Source organism: Canis lupus, chromosome 21, assembly GCF_003254725.2.
Source record: "Canis lupus dingo isolate Sandy chromosome 21, ASM325472v2, whole genome shotgun sequence".
NCBI classification, from domain to species: Eukaryota; Metazoa; Chordata; class Mammalia; order Carnivora; family Canidae; genus Canis; species Canis lupus.
In genome coordinates, this window is record NC_064263.1 from 21,915,965 (window position 1) to 21,938,097 (window position 22,133).

The window sequence follows — 22,133 nt, forward strand, 5'->3', positions numbered from 1 at the left end:
CTTCTGTTGATTTAGGAAAGGCTGCCTCTTCCTGACACACAAAAGAACTAGTTGACGTAGCTACCATATGGTCAGCAGATTCAAACTATGCATTCCAACGGGTTTGGCCAGCAAAACTAATATTTGAAAAGCTGTGTTTTGGATCACTGAATGAGAAGTGGGAAATTCTAGTTATGTTTTACATCTTACAGATGGCACTTTGGCCATTGCCAGAGATGGAAATCATAAACATACAATGGCTCATGCAGTATGATCTTCCTGTTTCTAATCTGTTCCCCTTTGTTGTGTGAAGCTGTAGGGTTCATGTGTTTACTCCAGAGCTCCTGAAGTTGAGAATGCTGTGTATTTATAGACCATAAATATTTAATTGAAAAGTTCCTAGCTTTTGCTTTGCAAATTACCCAAGCTTGGAGTAGAAAGTGCTGCAGTATAGTTCAAAACTCCGATAAAGATCCTTCCCATGAACAGGATCGCTGCTGGCCTGTACAGACCCTTTCACCTGGAACTGGAAAAAGGTGTCCCAAGATGCAACCCCACCAAGGCACATACTTTGACAAGCTGAGCATGGGTTAGATTTGGGCCTCCACTAACCCCTCTCCTTCAAGTGGGTGCCTTGTGCAAGGTACAAATTGTACAACTAAATATGGTGGTCCTACCTTTATATAAATCTACATATTAATATAAACCAGGGATAAAACAATACCAGAAGCCTTAGTTCAAAATTGTCATTTTTAATACTTTTACCTAGAGAAAGGTAATTAATGAAATATAGCCTAGATTATAGCAGATTAGATAAAAATACATAATTCTACTATCTTCTAGAAAAATGATTGTGACATTGGCAAATCAAATGGGAAAAGTGAATAAGCAGATCTGAGATCACCTGAAAATTGTTAGTTCCTTGTAAAGATTCACACAACCTATGTTTATTAAATAACTGCTAGAACAGACATTTGCACCAAAATGAAACTAGGAACCTTTATATTAACTTGAACAGTTTATCCGTTGGTCACACTAACGACTCAGAGATATTAAATATGTGGAAATGCTGGATAGTAGACAATGCCTGATCAGTACAATAAACAGAAATTGATAATACCTATTTATTAAGAGATTCACTTATTAATTGGTATTATTTAGCTCTAAAAAGAAAAGCCAAAAAGAAACAAGGACTAATTGTGGAAGTGACTTTGACCTTTTCCTTTTAGAAAGTTAAAAGAAAAAAAAACACCCATGACTGTGATAGCTTATTAGTTCCTTGACAACTGCCACATGACACATTTTATATGGCATAAGGAGAGATGGTCAAAAGAGCTCAACTTTTTGGAAGTCAACTTAAAAATTAAATACAACTAGCATTTTTGGGCTTTACAGTATGAAATGGAATTCCTTTCATAATGGGAACAAAATCATGTATTCAAAGGTTTAGGCACTTTGCAGCAGGCCACTGATGATTTAGTAAAACTGGTATGAAGAAATAATTCTATAAATATTTAAACCCAAATCACATTCAATAAAGAAGTGAGAGGTCTTAAATATATAAAATATTTTCATTCTGATGAATACACACTGGAATCATCTTGCAGAGAAGTGCAGTGGGAAGTACTATTCTGTACTTCCATTATGGAGTTCATTTGCTGATGGCCTAAAGAAGAGGAAGCAAACTCCCAGAACCAGAGAGTAACTGCAGGCCATGTACATCTCTGTTGCATATTCTTTTTTGTATGTTTAAACAACACTTTTAAGGTGTAAAAAAATTGTTCTTACCTTGCAAGTCTTACAACTGCAGACTGGATTGGTTTCTGAGCTGTAGTTTGCCAACCTCTGGTCTAGAGCCATTTGATATCATAAAACATTGTTACCATTTTCTTTTAGGTGCAGATGATCTCAGAATGGGTATTTATAGTGAACTATATTTATGTGCTTAAAGATTTCCCTAATAAATGTGCTCTGCTCCAATTTTAGTTACTTCTCCAAACTCAATGTAAAAGTGATATTCTGCAAATAACATTGCCAGCAGTTTCAAATAAAGCTTCTTTTATGACAATTTTGTGAATAAATTACCAGTGACTAAATCTAGTTCAAGTATCAACATTGTATTCTTTAAAGCAATGAAGCAGGTCTTGTTAAGAAGGGTTGAAAAGGAGTTGTGAGCAAAGTGTGACCTACGGTTGGTGCTCTAATATTGACAGCTGCTGAGCTAAACAGTGAGGCAATTTTAGGTCACCTGCAGGCCTGTGATCAATTTTTTGTTTTCAGGGTCCACTAGTAGGATATTTCTTAAAAAAAATATTTATTCATGAGACACACACACACACACACACACACACACACACACACACACACACAGAGGGAGAAGCAGTCTCCCTGTGGGGAGCCTGATGTAGAACTCGATCCCAGGACACTGGGATCACCACCCAGTCAAAGGCAGACACTTAACCACTGAGCCACCTAGGTGCCCTTAGTAGGAAATATTCTTGTGATCATTTTCTACACCGGCTGCCAACCAGAACAGGTAGTAATCTGCTGGATTTAATAATAGATGAAGGTCTTGTGAAACAATACTGGCTACTGAAAGTAAATTAAAGTGAGGATGAGTACTGCTTATTGCAAATGGCCAAGTGTGCATCTGTTACAGAAGAAGTTCTGTAACGAACAATATTGCTTACATTCTTTAGTGCTGAGTCTTCTTAACTGCTCTGATTACCAATCAGGGAAAGAACTGTTACTTGGTGAAGCTTGCTATCCCTTATACATTTTCCACTTTTCCCTCAATGATGTCAAGGTTTTATTATCCAACATCAAAGTTTATGGGCAGTTGTTTGTATCTGTCTCTAGGTCATTTCCAAATAAAATAAAATACTGAAACGTTAATTACTAAACATAAGTTTATCTACTTTTGACTAAAGATATTTGGGCCTGCTACTTGACTTAAAGATTATTTTAATTTAAATATTTGACTTAAAGATTATTTTGACTAAAGATATTTGGGCCTGTTAATAAAAATGTTCTTTTTCACCATATTAAGAAATTGTACTATAAAGAAACACAAGCCTTTGGAAATTGAAGTGGTACATTCATAAATGTGCTAATCTACAGAATGCTGATCGGTGGCAGTTCACAACTGATGACTTTCTTATTTTCACTGGAAATTAAGGTTACTAAGGGCTAAGAATGCTAATCAATACATGTAAGTGAAAAACACTAGAAACAATAAAGAAGGGAAGCAATCTCAAAATGTCTAAAAGGAATGAAAGATGTGTTTTTGTTAAGGATAAGAGGAGAGCAATTTTGTCCCCGAGTAGTGGCACAGAGATAGTTTAAAGGCTGTTCCAGAATGAAGAGGAAAGGACAAAATCTCACATGGGCACAGAAAGTTGTAAAGGGTCTGCAGAAGGGGACAAAGGGGGGCCAAAGGGGAGAAAAAGAGGGGAATATCTTATTCAAGTGGGCAAACTGGCTAAGATTGAGTGTATTTATTTATAATATTTTTTTTAAGAAATGAGTTCAATAGTATATGGATGCAAAACTAGAGGTTGAAATTCCCTATTAAAAGGACACAGTTTCTTGGATTTTTGGAAATTTGTCAATGTCATAGCTAGCGATGGTAGATATCCTGGTAGAATGTGATCAATCATTAACTCCAGTTATCTTAAAATGCTGAAAGTCACTAAATTTCCTTGTCAACTGCAATATAAAGAACTCTCATCAAACTTTAACCATGGCCACTTAAAGCCTTTCGTCACTCACTGATACTGTTTTACTCTGTTTTCCTGAAAACCCTTGTAACCAGCTATAGGTTTTTTTAATCTTCAACAAAAAAAGGACTGTCTCAGGGACCCATGGCAGACTACAGCAGGTACTCTGGGGTACAGGCTTCTGATGTCACTGTTTAGGTAATTCTTTTTTTTTTTTTTTTTGGTTTAAAATGGCAAATTTCATTACAATTAAAAAAAATAGATCAAAATAACCCTTCCTGCCTCTTCAGCTGTCATTGACAACAGGATTTGGAGTCTCTGGTACTGGTAGTCTCTTCCAGGCTCCCCTGAAGCCTCCCCTCCCTGCCTCCAATCTTGTCAAGTTCCCTGAGAGCTCTACAGGCCAGAGCATTGTTTAAATAATTTTAAGATCATAGTCTTGGACTAATGATTTCTAGAACAAATAGAAAAGCTCATAGGTTCATAAAATCCCAAATCAAGAAAGACCTGAATTTATCACAGGGGTGAGTAGACGGATAAAGAATGATTATGATTTCTCTATGTCGTTTGCTCAGAATATTGATGCTTCTTTAATATTTCATTTTCTGGGTTTAAGAAATCCCCTTTCTCTTAAGCTATCTATAACTTGTAGCAATTTAGTAGATTAGGTCTTTGTAAACAAAAATGAAACATTTATCTTTTCTGATCTGTCCAAAATTTGGAAACCCTTCCTGAATGTTATTTTCATGGCAATATAATTGAGTAAAGTTCAGTAAGAGTTTGTTTTTCTTATAACAGGACACAATTAGAAACACTGGTTATATTAGGCTTTGACTGGCATGTGTGCACAGAATCAGAGATGACCAGTTTTAAGAAACTAAGGTGGACTTTAAGGAGCCAGGGCTTACAAACCTGCCTGGCACCTGGCTTATAGGATTCCCAAACTTACAGGTGAGTAAGGAAGGCTACCTCTTGGCAGGCCCAGAAAACATAGGACCCTGAGAAGAAGGGATTCATCCAAATCTGTGGGTACTGCAAGTGAATTCTGATGCAAGTTCTCCTAGCCTTGAGGCTTTTAAATGTCCAATCTGAGATTCCTAATTAAAGTTCCAGCATAACAAACTTAAAAAAGCCTATGTTGTCAATTACCATTCTTGCTATATTTACATAATCAGGCCAAGTTTGATGAGACTAGACTTGTTTCAATGGATAACTGTAACCCACCATTGTAGAATATCAAATTCTAGCCTTCTAGCCTGTCTTTGAGCTATTTTCACCTCTTTGTAAATTGAATCCTGCCACCTTGGGTGTTTTGTCAGTAATTAACTTTTCCAATTTTCTTCTACCTTCCTGATTTAGCACCACTAAGACCTAAAACTGTTTCCTAAAGCCCTGCAAGCTGAAGTGACTTTAAGGCTTTATCCTAACAGTTTGGGCCACTCAGGAAGTTCACCAGACATTGTCCTCTGAGCTCTGAGAAATGCCCATGACTGTGAGACTACCACTATTATTGTGACTGCCATTTAAAGACATTCCAAGGGATGCCTGGGTGGCTCAATGGTTGAGTGCCTCCCTTCGGCCCAGAGTGTGATTCTGGAGTTCTGGGATCGAGTCTCACATTGGGCTCCCTACATGGGATAAGATAAGATAAATAAAATCTTAAAAAAAAAAAAAAGATTTTTAAAATTTATTCATGAGAGACACAGAGACATAGGCCGAGGAAGAAGCAGGCTCCATGCAGGGAACCCAATGTGGGACTTGATCCCGGGGCTCCAGGATCATGCCCTGGGCCGAAGGCAGTTGCTTAACCACTAAGCCACCCAGGCGTCCCAATAAAAATCTTTTTTTTTTTTTTTTTAAAAAGACATTTCAAGACCAACATCTAGAAATCACTTGAACTGATGACTCTCTGGACTCAAGAAACTGAGTTTATAATCCACTCCAACTACTAATTGTTTTTCCTTTTCTTTCTCCATAAATCTGTGTCTTCCTTCCTTTTGCAGATCTCTTAGCTCCCATTCTAATCTGAATCTTTTCTCAACAGCCATCATCTCAGTTTCTGCTCCTTGAAACATCTTGGGAAGTTTTAGATGGGGGAAATAAAGGGTCCAGAATACACTACTGTGGCTTAACAATTACTTTGAGCTAAAGGCATTTGAGAATCAACTGGATGCAGGAAGAGGCTTTTTTCTTTTCTCCCCTGCCTCTCCCCCAACCCTCTTTATCTGCCTAAAATTAGAACCTCCCTCAAAGAACTAAACTGTTCTAAAAAAAAAAAAAAAAAAAAAAAAACCCACAAAACAAAAAACAAAAAAGAACTAAACTGTTCTAAATCCTCTTCCTGGGACTTTTTGTGCCCCAACTAAGCAGACATTGTCACAAAACTATCATATCTCCTTTCTTTCTCCTAAGGGCCCATTTATCCTTTCTGAAAGTCATTTGTTTTCTCCTAAGTGCTCTTTCTCCCCTCCCCTTCCCTTAATAAGATGGTATATGAGCCCCAAATTCTGCCTCATTGAGTCACGCTTTTCTCTGAATTCTTGTGTACAGATGTGAATAAAACTCTACATTTTCTCTAGCTTCTGTCAGTTTAATTCACAGGCCCCTAACTACTGAACCTAAGAGGGTAGAGGAGAGGTTTTTTTCTTCCCCAACACAAGAAACTGTTAAGTAGCATGCTCACACGAACCTCAGCAAACTGGCAACTTCTCCTCAGATATTTAAAAGTTTCCTTTTTCTTAAAGGGAGTCCAACAGTTTAAAAAATAGGATTGAAGTTTTCCATTCAGGTGTGTCATGACTTTTTTTCTATTTTACAGCCCCTTCTACAAAGGGGTTTAACTTTTAGCCAAAAATTTTACTCATTATTTCCAAATGTTTACAGCATAGTGAATAGCTGTAATTTTAGACATTGAAAAACAAGACAAAGTCATCTAATTATATTATGGCACTGATAAGATGCAAAATATAAGACAGAGGTAGATCTGCAAATTGCCACACACTTGCAAATTCCAATTATAACTGATTCTCTTTGAAACATCAGTTTTATATAAATTCTTATCTAGCACATCATAAACCATGGGGTTAGAAGAATTTCTTATAAATGTGGAACTGAGAGTTAAAACTGTTCAACTTAGCAACAAATTATTTTTTTTTAAGAGCAAAGTAATATGGAAACCATTGGATTCATAAGAAAAACTTTAAATTATTATACTTTAAGGGGCACTGGCTAAATTCTGAAGGAGTTGGCATTAAAACAATTTAGTTTTGGGGTGCGTGGCTGACTCAGTTGGTAGAGCATGGGACTCTTGATCTCAAGGCTGTAAGTCTGAGCCCTACATTGGGTATAGACATTACTTAAAAATACAATCTTTAAAAAAAAATAGAATTTAAGTTTTTTTCAGGCATTTAAAGATGTTCATGCATTGTGTAGCTGAAGTTTTTGGTCTGTTGATTTTGACTCCTACTTCCTTCTCCTTAGTATAAGAAAAACCTTAGTGTAAAGAAAGCCTAGTTTAACAGTCCTGGAAATTGTGCATTTAGGGTACACCAAAATATTTTATCTAATTCTGCTAAACCAAATATCACTATTTGGGGTTCTCATTTGTAAATTATCCAAAAATGAATGTTTCTCATCAATTTATCACCAATCATCAATTTATACAGTATTGCAAAGAGAAAAGAGATCACTTTAGGTGTTGGCAACATTTCATGAAAGCACCAAGGTGGGGAGGTGTGGGTGGAGTGACCAATCAGATCAGTATAACCACCTTTCATATAGTTTTTCCCTAAAAAAAATTGCTTTCAATTTTCTGGAGTGAAAATGGCAGGATATTAAGATGTGCAATCAAACTGCTCCTTTCATATCTTCTAAGATACTGGTATTTTCTGAAATGTAATTTGCTATAGGACTCACAGAGGAGCACCTTTCACATCAGATAATATGTAAACAAACTACCATTTACTCAGCAGCAAACAGGTTTTTTGTATACTCTACTTCAGGAAGTTTGCCAAGAACATAAAGAGAAGGGAGTAGTAATCCAACCCTATGGTGGCCACCCAGAATCCTAGAAGGGAAAAATAAAGGCATTGAAATAAAGTCGATTTAGTGATATCCTGAAGGTCAGCAGTATTTCCATAATTCTCACTATGGCACACAAACAGTCTTGAATGTGCGAATACTTAGGCTGCTAGAAAGAGAACCATATGTGAGGCACACACTAATTTGGAGAGTTAGAGTCTGGATTCAGTCTCTGCTTTCTGTTCGACACTTCTAAAATGCCTTTTGCTTTCATGCTGCTGTTTTCATAGCAGAAACAAGGATCTCTGAAGAACTGGCCACAGCGTTATAAGTCATCCAGTGATGCCCATACTTCTCCACCGAGGTGTTGGGCAACTTTCTTCAACAAGTGACTGACTGCATAGAGTGGTGGCTGAATTGTTCATTCAGCAAACTGCAGGAAAAGACCCCACTGTCAGAGGAGGGGGAGGCTCTCCACACCTTATCTGACTGTGATACACAGAAACTCAGTTTCACCACACCTAGCTGCACTGTCAAGAAGGCTGTGCCTTTGTTGCCATATATAGATTCTGTACACAGGAGTGTATTTTGAGTGAAAAGTACACAAAGACAATGGTGTGAAACAAATCAACTTATTAAAAAAATGTAAGATGGCTGATAGTGTCGGTAGCTGCACATGAAATGTAGCCACAAGTCAGAATCTCATGGCAAAGAACAATCTTACGGCCTGTGTGTTGGAACGGCTTAGTTTTAGATTTTCTTAAGGCACGACCAAAGTTCTTTAGATTTGTTTTGGCAAGTGTTTTTCTTACTGGAGGATCATAAAAGTAGGCAGAAGTATCTGCCTAATGGCATGTTGGCATGCTAAGGTAAGGAAAAATGGTACCTGGACTAAAACTAAGGCTACTAGGTGAAGAAAAGCAATAAAATTTGTATTGGTTTTAAATTTGTACCAAGGTGACTTACTAGATACTGGAGAAACGACAGAAGTGTTTTATACTTTTGCATAAGAAAAAGAATGACTTTCCCTTTGAAGCTGTAGCTTCAGGATTTAATCTGGGTCAATGTCACCATGTGGTAAAAACAATCCGGATTTTATAATGCAAGAACAGGAAAAAGTTGCAACAATGCTAACTGGTAAGGAACTACAAATATGGTGATATATCAGTAAACAGGACAAATCCGGTTTTTACTCCAGACAGGTGTTATCTTTGTGAAAAGTGATTCAATTTGTTATACATTCAAACCCAAATTAGAACTAGCTGCCTTACAATGATATTTCACTGCCATTTCTCACACTTTAATTTTGGGGAATTCTGTTATAAGTTCAAGTAAGTTAGAGTAAGTTGTTCCCAACTCTTTATGTCTATGTCCTTCAAAAAATGAAGGGGCAGATATTCTAATAAGCTTTAGGTAAAGAGGATCCTGATCATTTTAGCTCTAGTTAACTTGACACATTTCCCTGGGCATAACCATAGCCTCTGAAAACTGCCTCTCTGAAAACTGGAAAATATGGTATAATTTAAAAAGTCAGAGTGTAATAACATTTACTGGTAACCTCAAATAAGTTATGCTAAGAGGATGGAATATGGGTAGGCCAGACCACCAATCATGTTTGCCTAGCCAAGAAACCAGTGACAACTTAAAAATCTACGAAGATCAAAGAAAACTAAGAAACCACCTTTAACTGGCTAGAGGTATAACATTCTGCAGATGTCCTCATGGTCTCATAAATATTACAAGGTGACCCACCCACTCTGATTGGCTGTGGCTGCACACAGACACCCCAGAGCCCACTGCAAATTGGGATATGGCAAGTGTGGAACCTAGTGGCAGACTGGAGCTTGCTTATGATCTGCTGACTAGCACAAAGACAGACAGTGAAGAACTACCAGAATTCCACAGATAGCTCTTTTTCACCTTGGAAAACCATTCATGAGGTTAGTATGACAAGAATATAAATCAAGGCTGACAGGGCTAAGTGCTGCCCCACAGCTGGCCATCTGGATATGGGGTTTTGCCAATACTTAGCTGACTGTTCTGATTATTTAATCAAATATTAAGCAAAGTATAATTCACATGCAACCCTTATCAAAAAAGGGGTAAAGGTTAATTTCCTATGATCCACACAAACTGTTAACCTGTTAGGAAAAGCCTCATTTTTCCAGCATCCAAGTATACACACACACATCATGTCTGTTTCTTTTTAAACATCTTAGGGTAAGGGTGAGGAGGAGGAGGACAAATGAGATAAAGACACAAGCTAAACAACCAACGAGCCCCATTCCTTATTCTCTGTGCAACTGGCAGAATTAGTCAGAAAGTCACTCCTTTGCTCTGATGGTCATGATATATTTGAATGTGTGGATCTTTAAGGATTTCCTCATTCATTTGGCCAGGCCTATGGTAGGTGCTTTTTTGTTTTCTTGGTGAAATAATTCATCAGTGCTTCCTGAGAGGCTCAAACAGGATCACTGGCCAGATTCCGAAGAGAAACTGTTTGAAAACAAGTGAGGACAAAAAGAAAGAAGGTAACTGCTGCATGCTATTATAGATATCCATGTTATCATGGAAAAAGAATCCATGAGCTAGGTATACTAACAACAGTCCTGGTATTAGTAGCCTGAGTATGGCACAGTCTTTCCAGACTTGAATCAAATCTCAGAAATGATTTTTATTTAATTTATTTAAATGGAATAAGCTTCCTTTTTTGTCAGGCATGGAGCTGGGCATTTACATCATCTCAGATCCTTAAAATAACTCAGGAACATAGCTATTAACAGCTCCATTTTATTGCTGAAAAAACTAAAGCTTAAAGAGAACAGACTTGCCCAAGGTCATAGAACAAGATGTGGAAGACCTAGGATTCACAAGCATCTGGTTCCAAAGCTTGTGCTCTCTCTACTACCCTTCCACCCCATCCACTTCTTCCACCTCTGGTCTATCCTCTCAATACTGTGCCTCCCTCAACATATCCATGCACGCGTGCGTACACGCAAGCACACCCACCCCTAGGAAGGGAACTTACCTTTACTTTTGGCCTGTATCTCAGGTAAAGAGTTCTTGTATATAAACTGAAAGAAAAGGGGACAGGGAAAACTCTTCAGATTAATTTTTAATTCATACAGACTGATTTACTGACATTTAACCATAGTACCTCTATATATACAGAGAAAAAGCAACACTAGTAGATTCTTTGTTCATTTAGCAACCATTTTTTGAGCCATTACTCTATGCAGAACACTTGGCAAGATGCTAAGGAGGACAGAAATGAATACTCTCAGGCTGTGACCTTGGGATGATTGTAGTTTAGTAGGGAGCACTCCACTCATGCTTAATGATTCATATCATAGTTGCAGTTTCATTTTTGAAGATTTATGGTAGAGTATTCTTAGAATATTTTGGAAGTGGTTATATTAGTTCTACGAGGATTACAATACAGGTATGAGATAATCAGGAAGGTAAGGAAAATCTTCCTTACAGTAGCCTTTAGAATAAGTAACCTATGAAGACCAGACTGGAACCCGGGTGGCTCAGCGATTTAGTGCCGCCTTCAGCCCAGGGAGTGATCCTGGAGACCCAGGATCGAGTCCCACATTAGGCTCACTGCATGGAGCCTGCTTCGCCCTCTGCCTGTGTCTCTGCCTCTCTCTCTCTCTCTCTGTGCCTCTCATGAATAAATGAATAAAATCTCGGGGCAGCCCAGGTGGCTCAGGGGTTTAGCGCCACCTTCAGCCCAGGGTGTGATCATGGAGACCGGGGATCAAGTCCCACGTCGTGCTCCCTGCATGGAGCCTGCTTCTGCCTGTGTCTGTGCCTCTCTCTCTCTCTCTCTCTCTCTCTCTCTCTCTCTTGAATAAAATCTTTAAATAAATAAATAAATAAAATCTTAAAAAAAATAAATCCATGCATATGGCAAGTAAAAACTTGGCTCAAGACTGTTACACAGTTATAAAGTGATGGAGCAAAGCTCCAAGCTTAGATATTTTTGCTTCACTTTGTTAACTCTTTGTTTGAAACAAACATTTGTACAGTATTTAAGTCTTAAAGGGCACATGTGTTATTTTATTAAATTCTCTAATCATCCCTCTGAAATATTATTTGCATGCTTCATTCAGTGAGATACTCAAAGAATCAAAATTTCCATAACTGAAGCTTAAATATCCAAGCTTCTTTTATTTTTAGTTTTTTAGGATGAAATGTGTCTAAAACATATTCTATCTTCCCTGCCTTCTTAAAAAAATCAAAATAATTTTAACATAAATAGAAAACAAAACCAAACCTACCACCAAATACAGTCAAATGCTTCATTTTTTTTCTGTATTTACTTTAGCCTTTGTCCCCATACAAATTAGTTTTTACAGTGTTAATAATTACCTGTGTATGATTTTCATATGTTTCACTTAAAAATCCAAATAATCCAAAACCTTTCTATTTAGCTATAAAATTTTCACATTTATAAATGGCTGAATAAAAGGTATACTATAATTTACTTTATAATTCTACCCTCTTGGGCAGTTTATTTTTCTTCTATTATTATTGTTGCTATGCTAATTAAGTAACACTGTACTAAATATATTTGAGTTTACATACACATTTTCATTTTTCTGGTTACTTCTTTAGGATAAATCCAAGGAATATAATAACTGGGATAAAAATATAAGTATTTTATTTTCACAAACACATATAGTATTGAATTCTTTCCAAATGAGTTACATCAATTTACACTGACAAGTAATGTGTGATCATACTATTTCATTGCAACTAAAGAATATAGAAGGAAATTTCAAAATATTGTAAAGCTCATTTAATGGATATAAAAAAAATCTCAATTGTTTCATTTTATTTTATTATTTTTTTAAAAAGATTTTATTTATTTATTCATGAGAGACACACAGAGAGTGAGGCAGAGACACAGGCAGAGGGAGAAGCAGGCTCCATGCAAAGAGCCCGACATGGAACTCGATTCCAGGTCTCCGGGATCTCCGGGTCTCCTGAACTGAAGGCGGCGCTAAACCGCTGAGCCACCCGGGCTGCCCTCAATTGTTTTATTTAAACATTTTAAAAAAATAAGTAGTATAATCATCTGGTAAAAATTTGAAGAGTATGAAAGAGTACGCAGGAAAAAAGTCTGTCTCCTACCTGGTACCTTCAGCCCAGAGGTAACTGCTGGTACTTACCAGTTACCATATACCCTTACAAAGACAATTATGTATTCATGAGTATTAATTACTCATTTAGCCCGTTTTTCACAAAAATGGATATCCTACGGTTTAGAAGGCATTTTGATTACGAGTTAGATGATCAGTTTTCTATTTGCTTATTTGCACTAAATATCTCAACCCCCACCCCCACCCCTGCCATCATCGGGAGGCTTGACCTTCCCCTCTCCTTTATTTTTTTTTTAAGATTTATTTATTTATTTGTTTATGATAGACATAGAGAGAGAGAGGGAGGCAGAGACACAGGAGGAGGGAGAAGCAGGCTCCATGCCGGCAGCCCGACATGGGACTCCAGGATCACACCCTGGGCCAAAGGCAGGCGCTAAACCCCTGAGCCACCCAGGGATCCCCCTTCTTTATGTTTTTAATATAAAAAAAGTTGCAAACTTATAGGAAAGTTGTAAGATTGGTATGAATTCCTGTATTCTTGTCTCCCAGATGCTAAATTGTTATCATTTAAATATTTTTTTTAAACATTTACATTTTTAAAAAAGATTCATTCATTCATTCATTCATTCATTCATTCATTCATTCATAAGAGACACAGAGAGAGAGAGGCAGAGACATTGGCAGAGGGACAAGGAGGCTCCATGCAGGCAGTCCGATATGGGACTGATCCCAGAACTCCAGGATTTAGAATCCATGTTCTAAGCCGAAGACAGACGCTTAACTGCTAAGTCACCTAGGCTTAGCACTAATACCTTTTTTAAAAAAGATTTTTATTTATTTATTTATTTGAGAGAGAGAGAGAGAGGAAGGGAGAGAGGAGTGGGGGGAGGGGCATAGGGAGAGGGAGAGAACAAGCAGACTCTCCAGTCAGGGGGGAGCCTGACTCCGGGCTCAATCACAGTACCCTGAAATCATGACCTGAGGCAAAGTCAGACACTTAACCGACTGAGCCACCCAGGTGCCCCTAACAGTTTAAATTCCAATCTAACCCCCTCAAGAATCTGTTTAGCTTTCTTTTTTTCCATACTTGCAAATCCCTTCTGAGACAGTGGAGAAATCAGGCTTTTGTTATCCCCAGTATATTTACTTATTGTTTAATCAAATAATTTACTTCTTCAGTGTAACCCATTTCTAACTTCTGGCTATCTCTTCCACCTACCCTGTCACATCTCTTTCTTTAATCGCTCTGTTTCCTTGCAGTGCACAGCAGCCACTTTCTCACCACCACCAGATTTTCTTGGAAGCTCAACATCCTGCTACCACTGAGCTCCTTTCTTTATTCCTCACTGAATGCTGTCACTTTGGCACAGCACTTCTTCCCCCTCATTACCCTCTTCCTTGAAGGCTTTCCATACCAGCAGGAGAGAAGAAGAAGGTGAAAGGGAAATGTAAAAGGGAAGGTGAAAAAGGAAAGGGGAAAGTGGGAACCCTAGCCTTTTAAAATAGAATATGATGAGTATGCTTTCACCTCTTCTTCATCATTATTGAAATTTACTGTATTGTATTACACTTCTGTAATGTTCTCAGGACTACTTGGGCAGTGTTAAGGTACTAGGTTTGTAATTTTCAGACTCATTTTACAGTCATTCTTGTTTCTCCTTTCCTGTCATTTGTTAATTTCCTCAAACATTTCCTATCCCTTCCCTTTTATTTTTTTTTAAAGATTTTATTTATTTATTCATGGGGGGGGGAGGGGAAAGGCAGAGACACAGGCAGGGAGAAGCAGGCTCCATGCAGGGAGCCCAATGTGGGACCCGATCCCCAGACCCGGAATCACCCTGAGCTGAAGGCAGATGCTCAACTGCTGAGCCACCCAGGCATCCCTGGAGGTATTATTTGAATAATGTGATCATAGATGATTCTAATTTCATTTTTGTTGTAAATGACTGACCTCTAACAGAGACAGACTCCAACAGACTCTTTAGCAGGGAAACTGGGGACTTCTCATACTCATGCTTTCCCAGTCTGCTACTCAGAGGATCTGTTTTTTCCCCTCTAAATTTGTTCTCTATAAACAAAGATATGTTGATAAACATGAAATGAAAATGTTTATATCCTACTTGCTCTAAAAAAGGAGATGAACAACTATTTAAAATGTAGATCATATGTCAGTTAGTACAACTAATTCATGTTAGAAAACTAAGCTTCAGAGAGGGTAGGGACTTACTTAAGGTCACCTAGTGGCAGAGGCAAAGCTAAAGCATTAAATCCTGATTTTCTCTCTGGCATTTTATATTTACACCATCCTATTTGAAGGGTAAAGGAAAAAAATACTTCAATACCATGCTAAAAAAGTCTCTAATTCCTACCTGAAAAGGATGTGAAGATATGAACCAAGGCCAGTTAAAATATGCCACCATGCATGAAATTGTGTGGCAACACCTATGATAGGTGGCATCTTCTTTCGAAAGTTCCTGTGTGAAGAGGGAGAAAGAAATCACCAGGTTATTATCAGTTTTTTAATATTTAGCAACTAATGCTGACAAGCCTTTGAACACTTTGAAGTGTTACTCTCAGACATGGAAATTATTTAATTTCCTTAAGTCTGCTGTAGTCTGCATACTGTTTTCCAAAGTGTATTCTGAGGAATAGTATTCCTAGCAGAAGTTTCATGAAGAAATGACCCCGAGTTCAAAAAAATAGGAAATAGTAATAGTTTATTGCCCTCTTGCAGACTGCAATGTCTATTAACAGAATGAAGGCTGTGAGAAGTCCTATCATAAATACAAGAGTTATTTTCATTTTTTTCAGGTAATGTACTAATGCACAAAACCCTTCCTTCAAGTAATATCTTAAGAACACTTTATGGAACAAGTGTTCCCTAGAATACAATTTGCGAAACATTAGTCTACTTAGCTATTCACTCAAGAAACCAGACACACGCTTTTCCTTGCCCTACATACAACCATCATCTTAGATAAGCACCATACAGTCTACAAAGTACTTTTGTAAATCTTATTTCACTTCATAGTGAGTCTTTGAGGTAGCTATTATTAGCTTTGCTTTACAGATGAGGAACCTAAAATTCAGAGATCAAGTTGCCCAAGTCACTTAGCTAAGTGGCACAGCTGAGTCTCAAATTCTAGATTTTTTGATTGTGTACTATATTAATATTCTCATTTATTAGAAGAGAAAAAAATCAATGTAAAACTATTTTTCTAGATATCCCATAAATTTTTGAGACAATTACCATCTCTAAGAATCTACTTTATTTCTTAGTGGCTCTCATTCAGAGGATGATGACTTCTCTTAGCAATGTAAATGCTCTCAACAATGGAGCTTGTGATCGGTAATACTGATTCAGAACCATTCATTGAGAATTCAGATTTTTTTTTTAAAGATTTTATTTAGTTATTCATAAGAGACACACAAACACACAGAGGCAGAGACACAGGCAGAGAGAGAAGCAGGCTCCAAGCAGGGAGCCCGACACGGGACTTGATCCCAGGTCTCCAGGATCAGGCTCTGGGCTGAAGGCAGCCCTAAACCGCTGAGCCACCCGGGCTGCCAGAGAATTTAGATTTCTAAGCAAGATACATTACTTGTCTGTTTGTGTACATTTAAAATACACATTTACTTATTTAATTTTTTATTATAGAAAATTTCAAATGTGTGCAAAGTGGGCAAAATAATAATGTTCCCATTATCCAGCTTAACAATTATAACTTACAGCTAATCATCTAAACTCTCATGTACTTCTCCCCTTCCATATTTTGAAATAAATCCCAGATATTGTAGCATTTTTAATTCTAAATATTTCAACATGTGTCTCTAAAAGTTTAAAACCTCTTTAAAGGGGTGCCTGGGTGGTACAGTTGAGCAACCAATTTGGTTTCTGCTCAGGTCATGATCTTGGGGTCATGATCTCAGGGTCACAAGATCAAACCCCAAGCTGGGCTCTGGGCTCAGCATAAGTCTGCTTGAGATTCTCACTCCCTTTCCCTCTGCCCATCTTGTTTGTGTGCTCTCTCTAATAAATAAATCTTTAAAAAAAACCCAACTCTTTAAAACATAACCATACCATTTTCACATATAAAAGATTAACAATAATCCCTTAATATCACCAAATATTCAATTACTGATCAAAATCTTAATTCTCATAAGTTTAAAAGATTTTTGCAGTTTGTTTGCTTGAATCAGAATTAAAAAAAATCAACACATTGCATTTGGTTGATACTATGTATCTGTTAAGTCTCTAATTTTTTAAAAAAATTTTATTTATTGAAAGAGAGTATGCCCACAGGGGGAGGGAGGGGCAGAGGGAGAGGGAGTGATAAAATCCCAAGCAGACTCAGAGCTTCACTTGCGGCTCTATCTCACCACCCAGCAATCATGACCTGAGCCCAAATCAAGAGTCAGGCACTTAACTGACTGAGCCACCTAGGCTCCCCTTAAGTCTTTTTTAATCTATACATTCCTGTTCTGTGTTCTATCCCCTCTGCAATTTATGCTGAAGAGACCAGGTCATTCATTCATCTTGTAGATTTCCCACAGTCTAAATTTTGCTGATTGCCTCTCTCTAGTGCTTTTCTGTTTATACAAAACTTTAGAGCATAGAATTTTGAGTTGGAAGGACCCACTAGTTTAATCTCTTTAACATGTTCATGTAATGGAAACTGAGGTCCAAAAAGATATTTATCTTTGTGACAGACTAAAGTCCAGAGACCCCAAATTCAAATTCTAGTCAATACATAATTGCTGACAGATGGTAAAAGGAACATATGTCTTTCTTAGAAAATAACATTAAGTATATTAAAGTACAAAATTAGGGCAGCCTGGGTGGCTCAGCGGTTTAGCACCTGCCTTTGGGCCAGGGCGTAATCCTGGGGACGTGGGATTGAGTCCCATATCGGGCTCCCTGCATGGAGCCTGCTTCTCCCTCTCCCTGTGTCTCTGCCTCTCTCTCTGTGTCTCTCATGAATGAATAAATATGATCTTTTTAAAAAAAAGTACAAAATATATACATGTATCTCACATGCTTCTTATAAATCATTTCTTCAACACAGCAGATTAGGCAGCTTTCAGATGCCTAACTAGTATCTGATCAACTCTACAAATCCCTACAGATACTACAAAATAGTCTTTGGTCCAAATTTTTAGGTTAATTAAACAAGTATTCTCAGAATTTAACTTTATTGTGCTGTACATACTTTTTAACTTCAACAATGGCAAAAATTCACATCATGACACTACTAATTCTATATGCTTATGAAATTCTCTGCTAAATAGATTGCTTCCAAAAATATTTCTCAAAGATTGAAAATATATCTTACCTCAGTGAATCACAAAAGATGTTATCTATGTTCCATAATAGAAATCCCAATAAAAATATACCCAAGGATGTATAACCAAGTCCTCTGAGCCATGGATAAACCCTGTGGGAAAAAAAGGGAAAGCAAAATGAAATTTTGTTAAGTCAAGTCATGATCAGAGCTTGAAACTATTGCTTTCACGAGAAGGAAAGGTTTTCGTTAGTATTAAAAGCAAACCTATTTATTAAATTCTCAATAAAAAAATCTCTAATACATTTGCCTATTACATTTAGCCATTAAAAATGAGAAAGAATATGCCATTAAGACTTTGGTTAAGTGTTTTAAGAAAGTAATCTGAAGGTCCTCAATAACTTTATCAGTTCCCTGGAAGAGGGAGGGGAGTGCTGGAACGGAATTAACATTGACTGAGTCACCTGCTCTGTGTTAGGCAGGCACCACAGTCAATTAGATACACAAGCAAATGAATAAAATCTTCAAATAAACCCTAAATAATACCTATTATTCTTTACACTTCACTAATGAGAAAACTGAAGCTTGGTGAGTTACTCAAAACAAGAACATTAGTTTATATATTCTTATAGCTTCAATGTGGTATCATTGCCTTAAACTGGATATATTTCAAGTGTATATCTGATCAGTACATTTGTATATATCCATGAAACACTACAATCAAGATAATAAACATATCCATCATCTCCAAAAGCTTAGTTTGCATTTTTTAGAATGTTATATAAATGGAGTAACACAACATATCCTCTTCATGGTATGGCTTCCTTCACTTGGCATAATTACTTTAAAATTCATCCATGTTGTTATGTGTACTGATACTTCATTTCCTTTAATTGCTGAGTAGTATTCCATTATATGGATATACCACAATTTGTTTATCTGTCCAAATGTTGGTAGATATTTATGTTGTTTCCAGATTTTTTTGATAACAAAACACCTATGAACACTGATAAGATTATGAGGGGTAGGGGAAGGAAGGGCAGAGGGAGAGGGAGAAGCAGGCTCCCCAATGAGCAGGGAGCCCAACTTGGGGCTTGATCCTAGGACCTGGAGATCATGACCTGAGCCAAAGATGCTTAACCAATGGAGCCACCCAGGTACCCCTCTATGAGTGTTTTTTGTTTTATATCCTCACCAACACTTGGTATAACATAGGCTTTTGTTTTGTTTGTTTTGTTTTCATTTTAGTTGTTCCTCATGTTAGTGATCTCATTGTGGTTTTATTTTTTTTAATTTTTTTAAATTTTTATTTATTTATGATAGAGAGAGAGAGAGAGAGAGAGAGAGAGAGAGAGGCAGAGACATAGGCTGATGGAGAAGCAGGCTTCATGCACCGGGAGCCCGACGTGGGATTCAATCCCGGGTCTCCAGGATCGCGCCCTGGGCCAAAGGCAGGCGCTAAACCGCTGCGCCACCCAGGGATCCCTCATTGTGGTTTTAATATGCATTTCTCTAATGACTGTTATAGAATATCTTCTCATGTGCTATTTGCCATCCATGTATCTTCTTTGATAGTGTTTGTTCACTCTTTGCCTGTTTAAAAAGGTTGTTTGCCTTCTTATTAAGTTGTAAGAGTTCTTTACATATTCTAAACATTAATTTTTTTTTAATTTTTATTTATTTATGATAGTCATAGAGAAAGAGAGAGAGAGAGGCAGAGACATAGGCAGAGGGAGAAGCAGGCTTCATGCACCAGAAGCCCGACGTGGGATTCGATCCCGGGTCTCCAGGATCGCGCCCTGGGCCAAAGGCAGGCGCCAAACCGCTGCGCCACCCAGGGATCCCTAAACATTAATTTTTTAAAAGATTTTATCTTATCTATTCATGAGAGACACACAGAGAGAAGTAGAAACATAGGCAGAGGGAGAAGCAGGCTTCCTATGGGGAACCTGATGAGACTTGATCCCAGGACCCCAGGATCACGATCTGAGCCAAAGGCAGACGCTCAACCACTGACACACCCAGGTGCTTCTATCCTAAACATTTAAGTCCTTTGCTGGATATATACTTGTATTTTCTCCAAGCCTGTGATTTGGCTTTCACTTTAACAATGTCTTTTGAAGAACAAAAATTTGTTATTTTGATAAAGTTTAATTCATCAATTTTTCACTATAGTTTGTATTTTTTGTATCCTATTTAATAACTTTGCCTAACCAAAGGCTGCAAAGACTTCTATAGTTTCCTCTAAAAGTTTTGTAATTTTAGCCTTTATATTTAGGGATGATTCAATTCTCATAATCTTTGTAATGGCATTAAATTTTATAATGGCATGAGTTTAAGTTCATTTTATTTTTTATTTTTTTCAAAGATTTTATTTATTTTTCATGAGAGACAGAGAAAGAGGCAGAGACACAGGCAGAGGGAGAAGCGGACTCTCCGCAGGAGCCCAATGTGGGGTTCGATCCCAGACCCCAGGATCAAGACCTGAGTCAAAGGCAGATGCTCAACCACTGAGCCACCCAGGTGTCCCTTAAGTTCATTTTATTTTTATTTAGTGTTTTTTTTTAAAGATTTTATTTATTCATGAGAGACACAGAGAGAGAGGCAGACACACAGGTAGAGGGAGAAGCAGGCTGCATGCAGTATGCCCGATGTGGGACTCAATCCCAGGTCTCCAGGATCATGCCCTGGGCTGAAAAAAAAAACTGCTGAACCACCCGGGCTGCCCCGTTAAGTTCATTTTAAAAATAAGAATATCTAGTTGTCTCAGCATAATTTACTGAAAAGAATATCCTTTCCCCCACACAATTACCTTTGAAAATGTTTACTTAACATCAGTTCAGTATGGATGAGTGGTCTACTTTTGGATGTTTTATTGATCTATAATTCACTCTTACCACTAATACCACATTGTCTTGATTAGTGTAGCACAGAGCATATCAAGGAGTGTAAGTCCTCTAACTTTGTCATTTTTTTAAAGATTTATTTATTTGAGATAGGGAGAGAGGGAGGGAGAGAGAAAGAGAAAAAGAGAGTGCAAGCATGCATGCACACATGAGCTGGGGAGAGGGGCAGACGGAGAGGGAGAAGCAGGCTCCCCACTGAGCAGGAGCCTGATGCCCAAGACCCAGGATCATGACCTAAGCCAAAGGCAGACACCTAACTGATTGAGCCACCCACATGCCCCCATCATTCTTTTTAAAAACTGTTTTAGTTCTTCTGGATCCTTTGCATTCCCCTGTAAATTTCAGAATCAGTTTCTCAATTTTTACCAAAAAATCTGCAGAGATTTTGAGTGTGATTGAGTTAAACATACATATAGGTCAGTTGGGGAGAACTGACATCTTAACAATATTGAGTTTTCTAATCCACGAAAATGGTACATCTATCCATTGATTTAGGTCTTCTTTCTCTCAGCAAAAAAACTGTCCAACATAGTTTTCCAAATGCAGGTCTTACATACAGTTGCTAAATGTAATCTTTAATCTGATGTTTTTTGGTGCTCCTAGAAATTGTACTTTTGAAATTTAAATTGTTCACTGCTAATGTACAGAAATATGATTTCTGAATATCACCTGAATTTCATGAACTTGCTGAATTCCAACTTACTGCTTCTAGTGGTTTTCTGGTACATGTCCTATGACGTTTTACGTATATGTGATTTGCAAATACTATAATGGATATGCCTTCAACTAGTATAATCTTGAATAGAAATGATGATAATATATATTTTTATTTTATTCATTTTAAAGATAATTTTTTAAACATTTCATGACTACATGTGTTAAATACTGTAGAGTTTACATTAAAAAGTTCCCTTCTATTACTAATTTGCAAAGCGTTTTATTTTGTTTTTAGTTTATAAATAGCTGTTGAATTTTATAGAATGCTTTTTCTAAATCTACTATCTTCATGTACTTTTTCTCCTTTGTTTTTTAATATGGTGAATGACAAGAATGGATTTTCTCAAATATTTTAACTATAAGTATTTCTATATACATGAATGAAAAAGACAATCTAAA

At 37.3% G+C, this 22,133-nt stretch overlaps 1 protein-coding gene across 11 annotated transcripts in view; it reads right to left on the minus strand.

The window, feature by feature from the left end:
* Nucleotides 1-715: 715 nt before the first annotated feature.
* The window catches only part of ACER3 (alkaline ceramidase 3), a 158,419-nt gene continuing 137,001 nt past the window's right edge, over nt 716-22,133 (minus strand). For all 11 annotated transcript variants that reach the window (XM_049098737.1, XM_025419593.3, XM_025419594.3 and 8 more), the window contains 4 exons: nt 18,163-18,264; nt 15,199-15,303; nt 10,747-10,792; nt 716-10,214 (listed from right to left, as the gene is read on the minus strand). In XM_049098737.1, the coding sequence (XP_048954694.1) occupies nt 10,161-10,214; nt 10,747-10,792; nt 15,199-15,303; nt 18,163-18,264 (307 nt within the window). In that variant the 3' untranslated portion in view covers nt 716-10,160. The remainder of the gene's footprint in view (nt 10,215-10,746; nt 10,793-15,198; nt 15,304-18,162; nt 18,265-22,133) is intronic.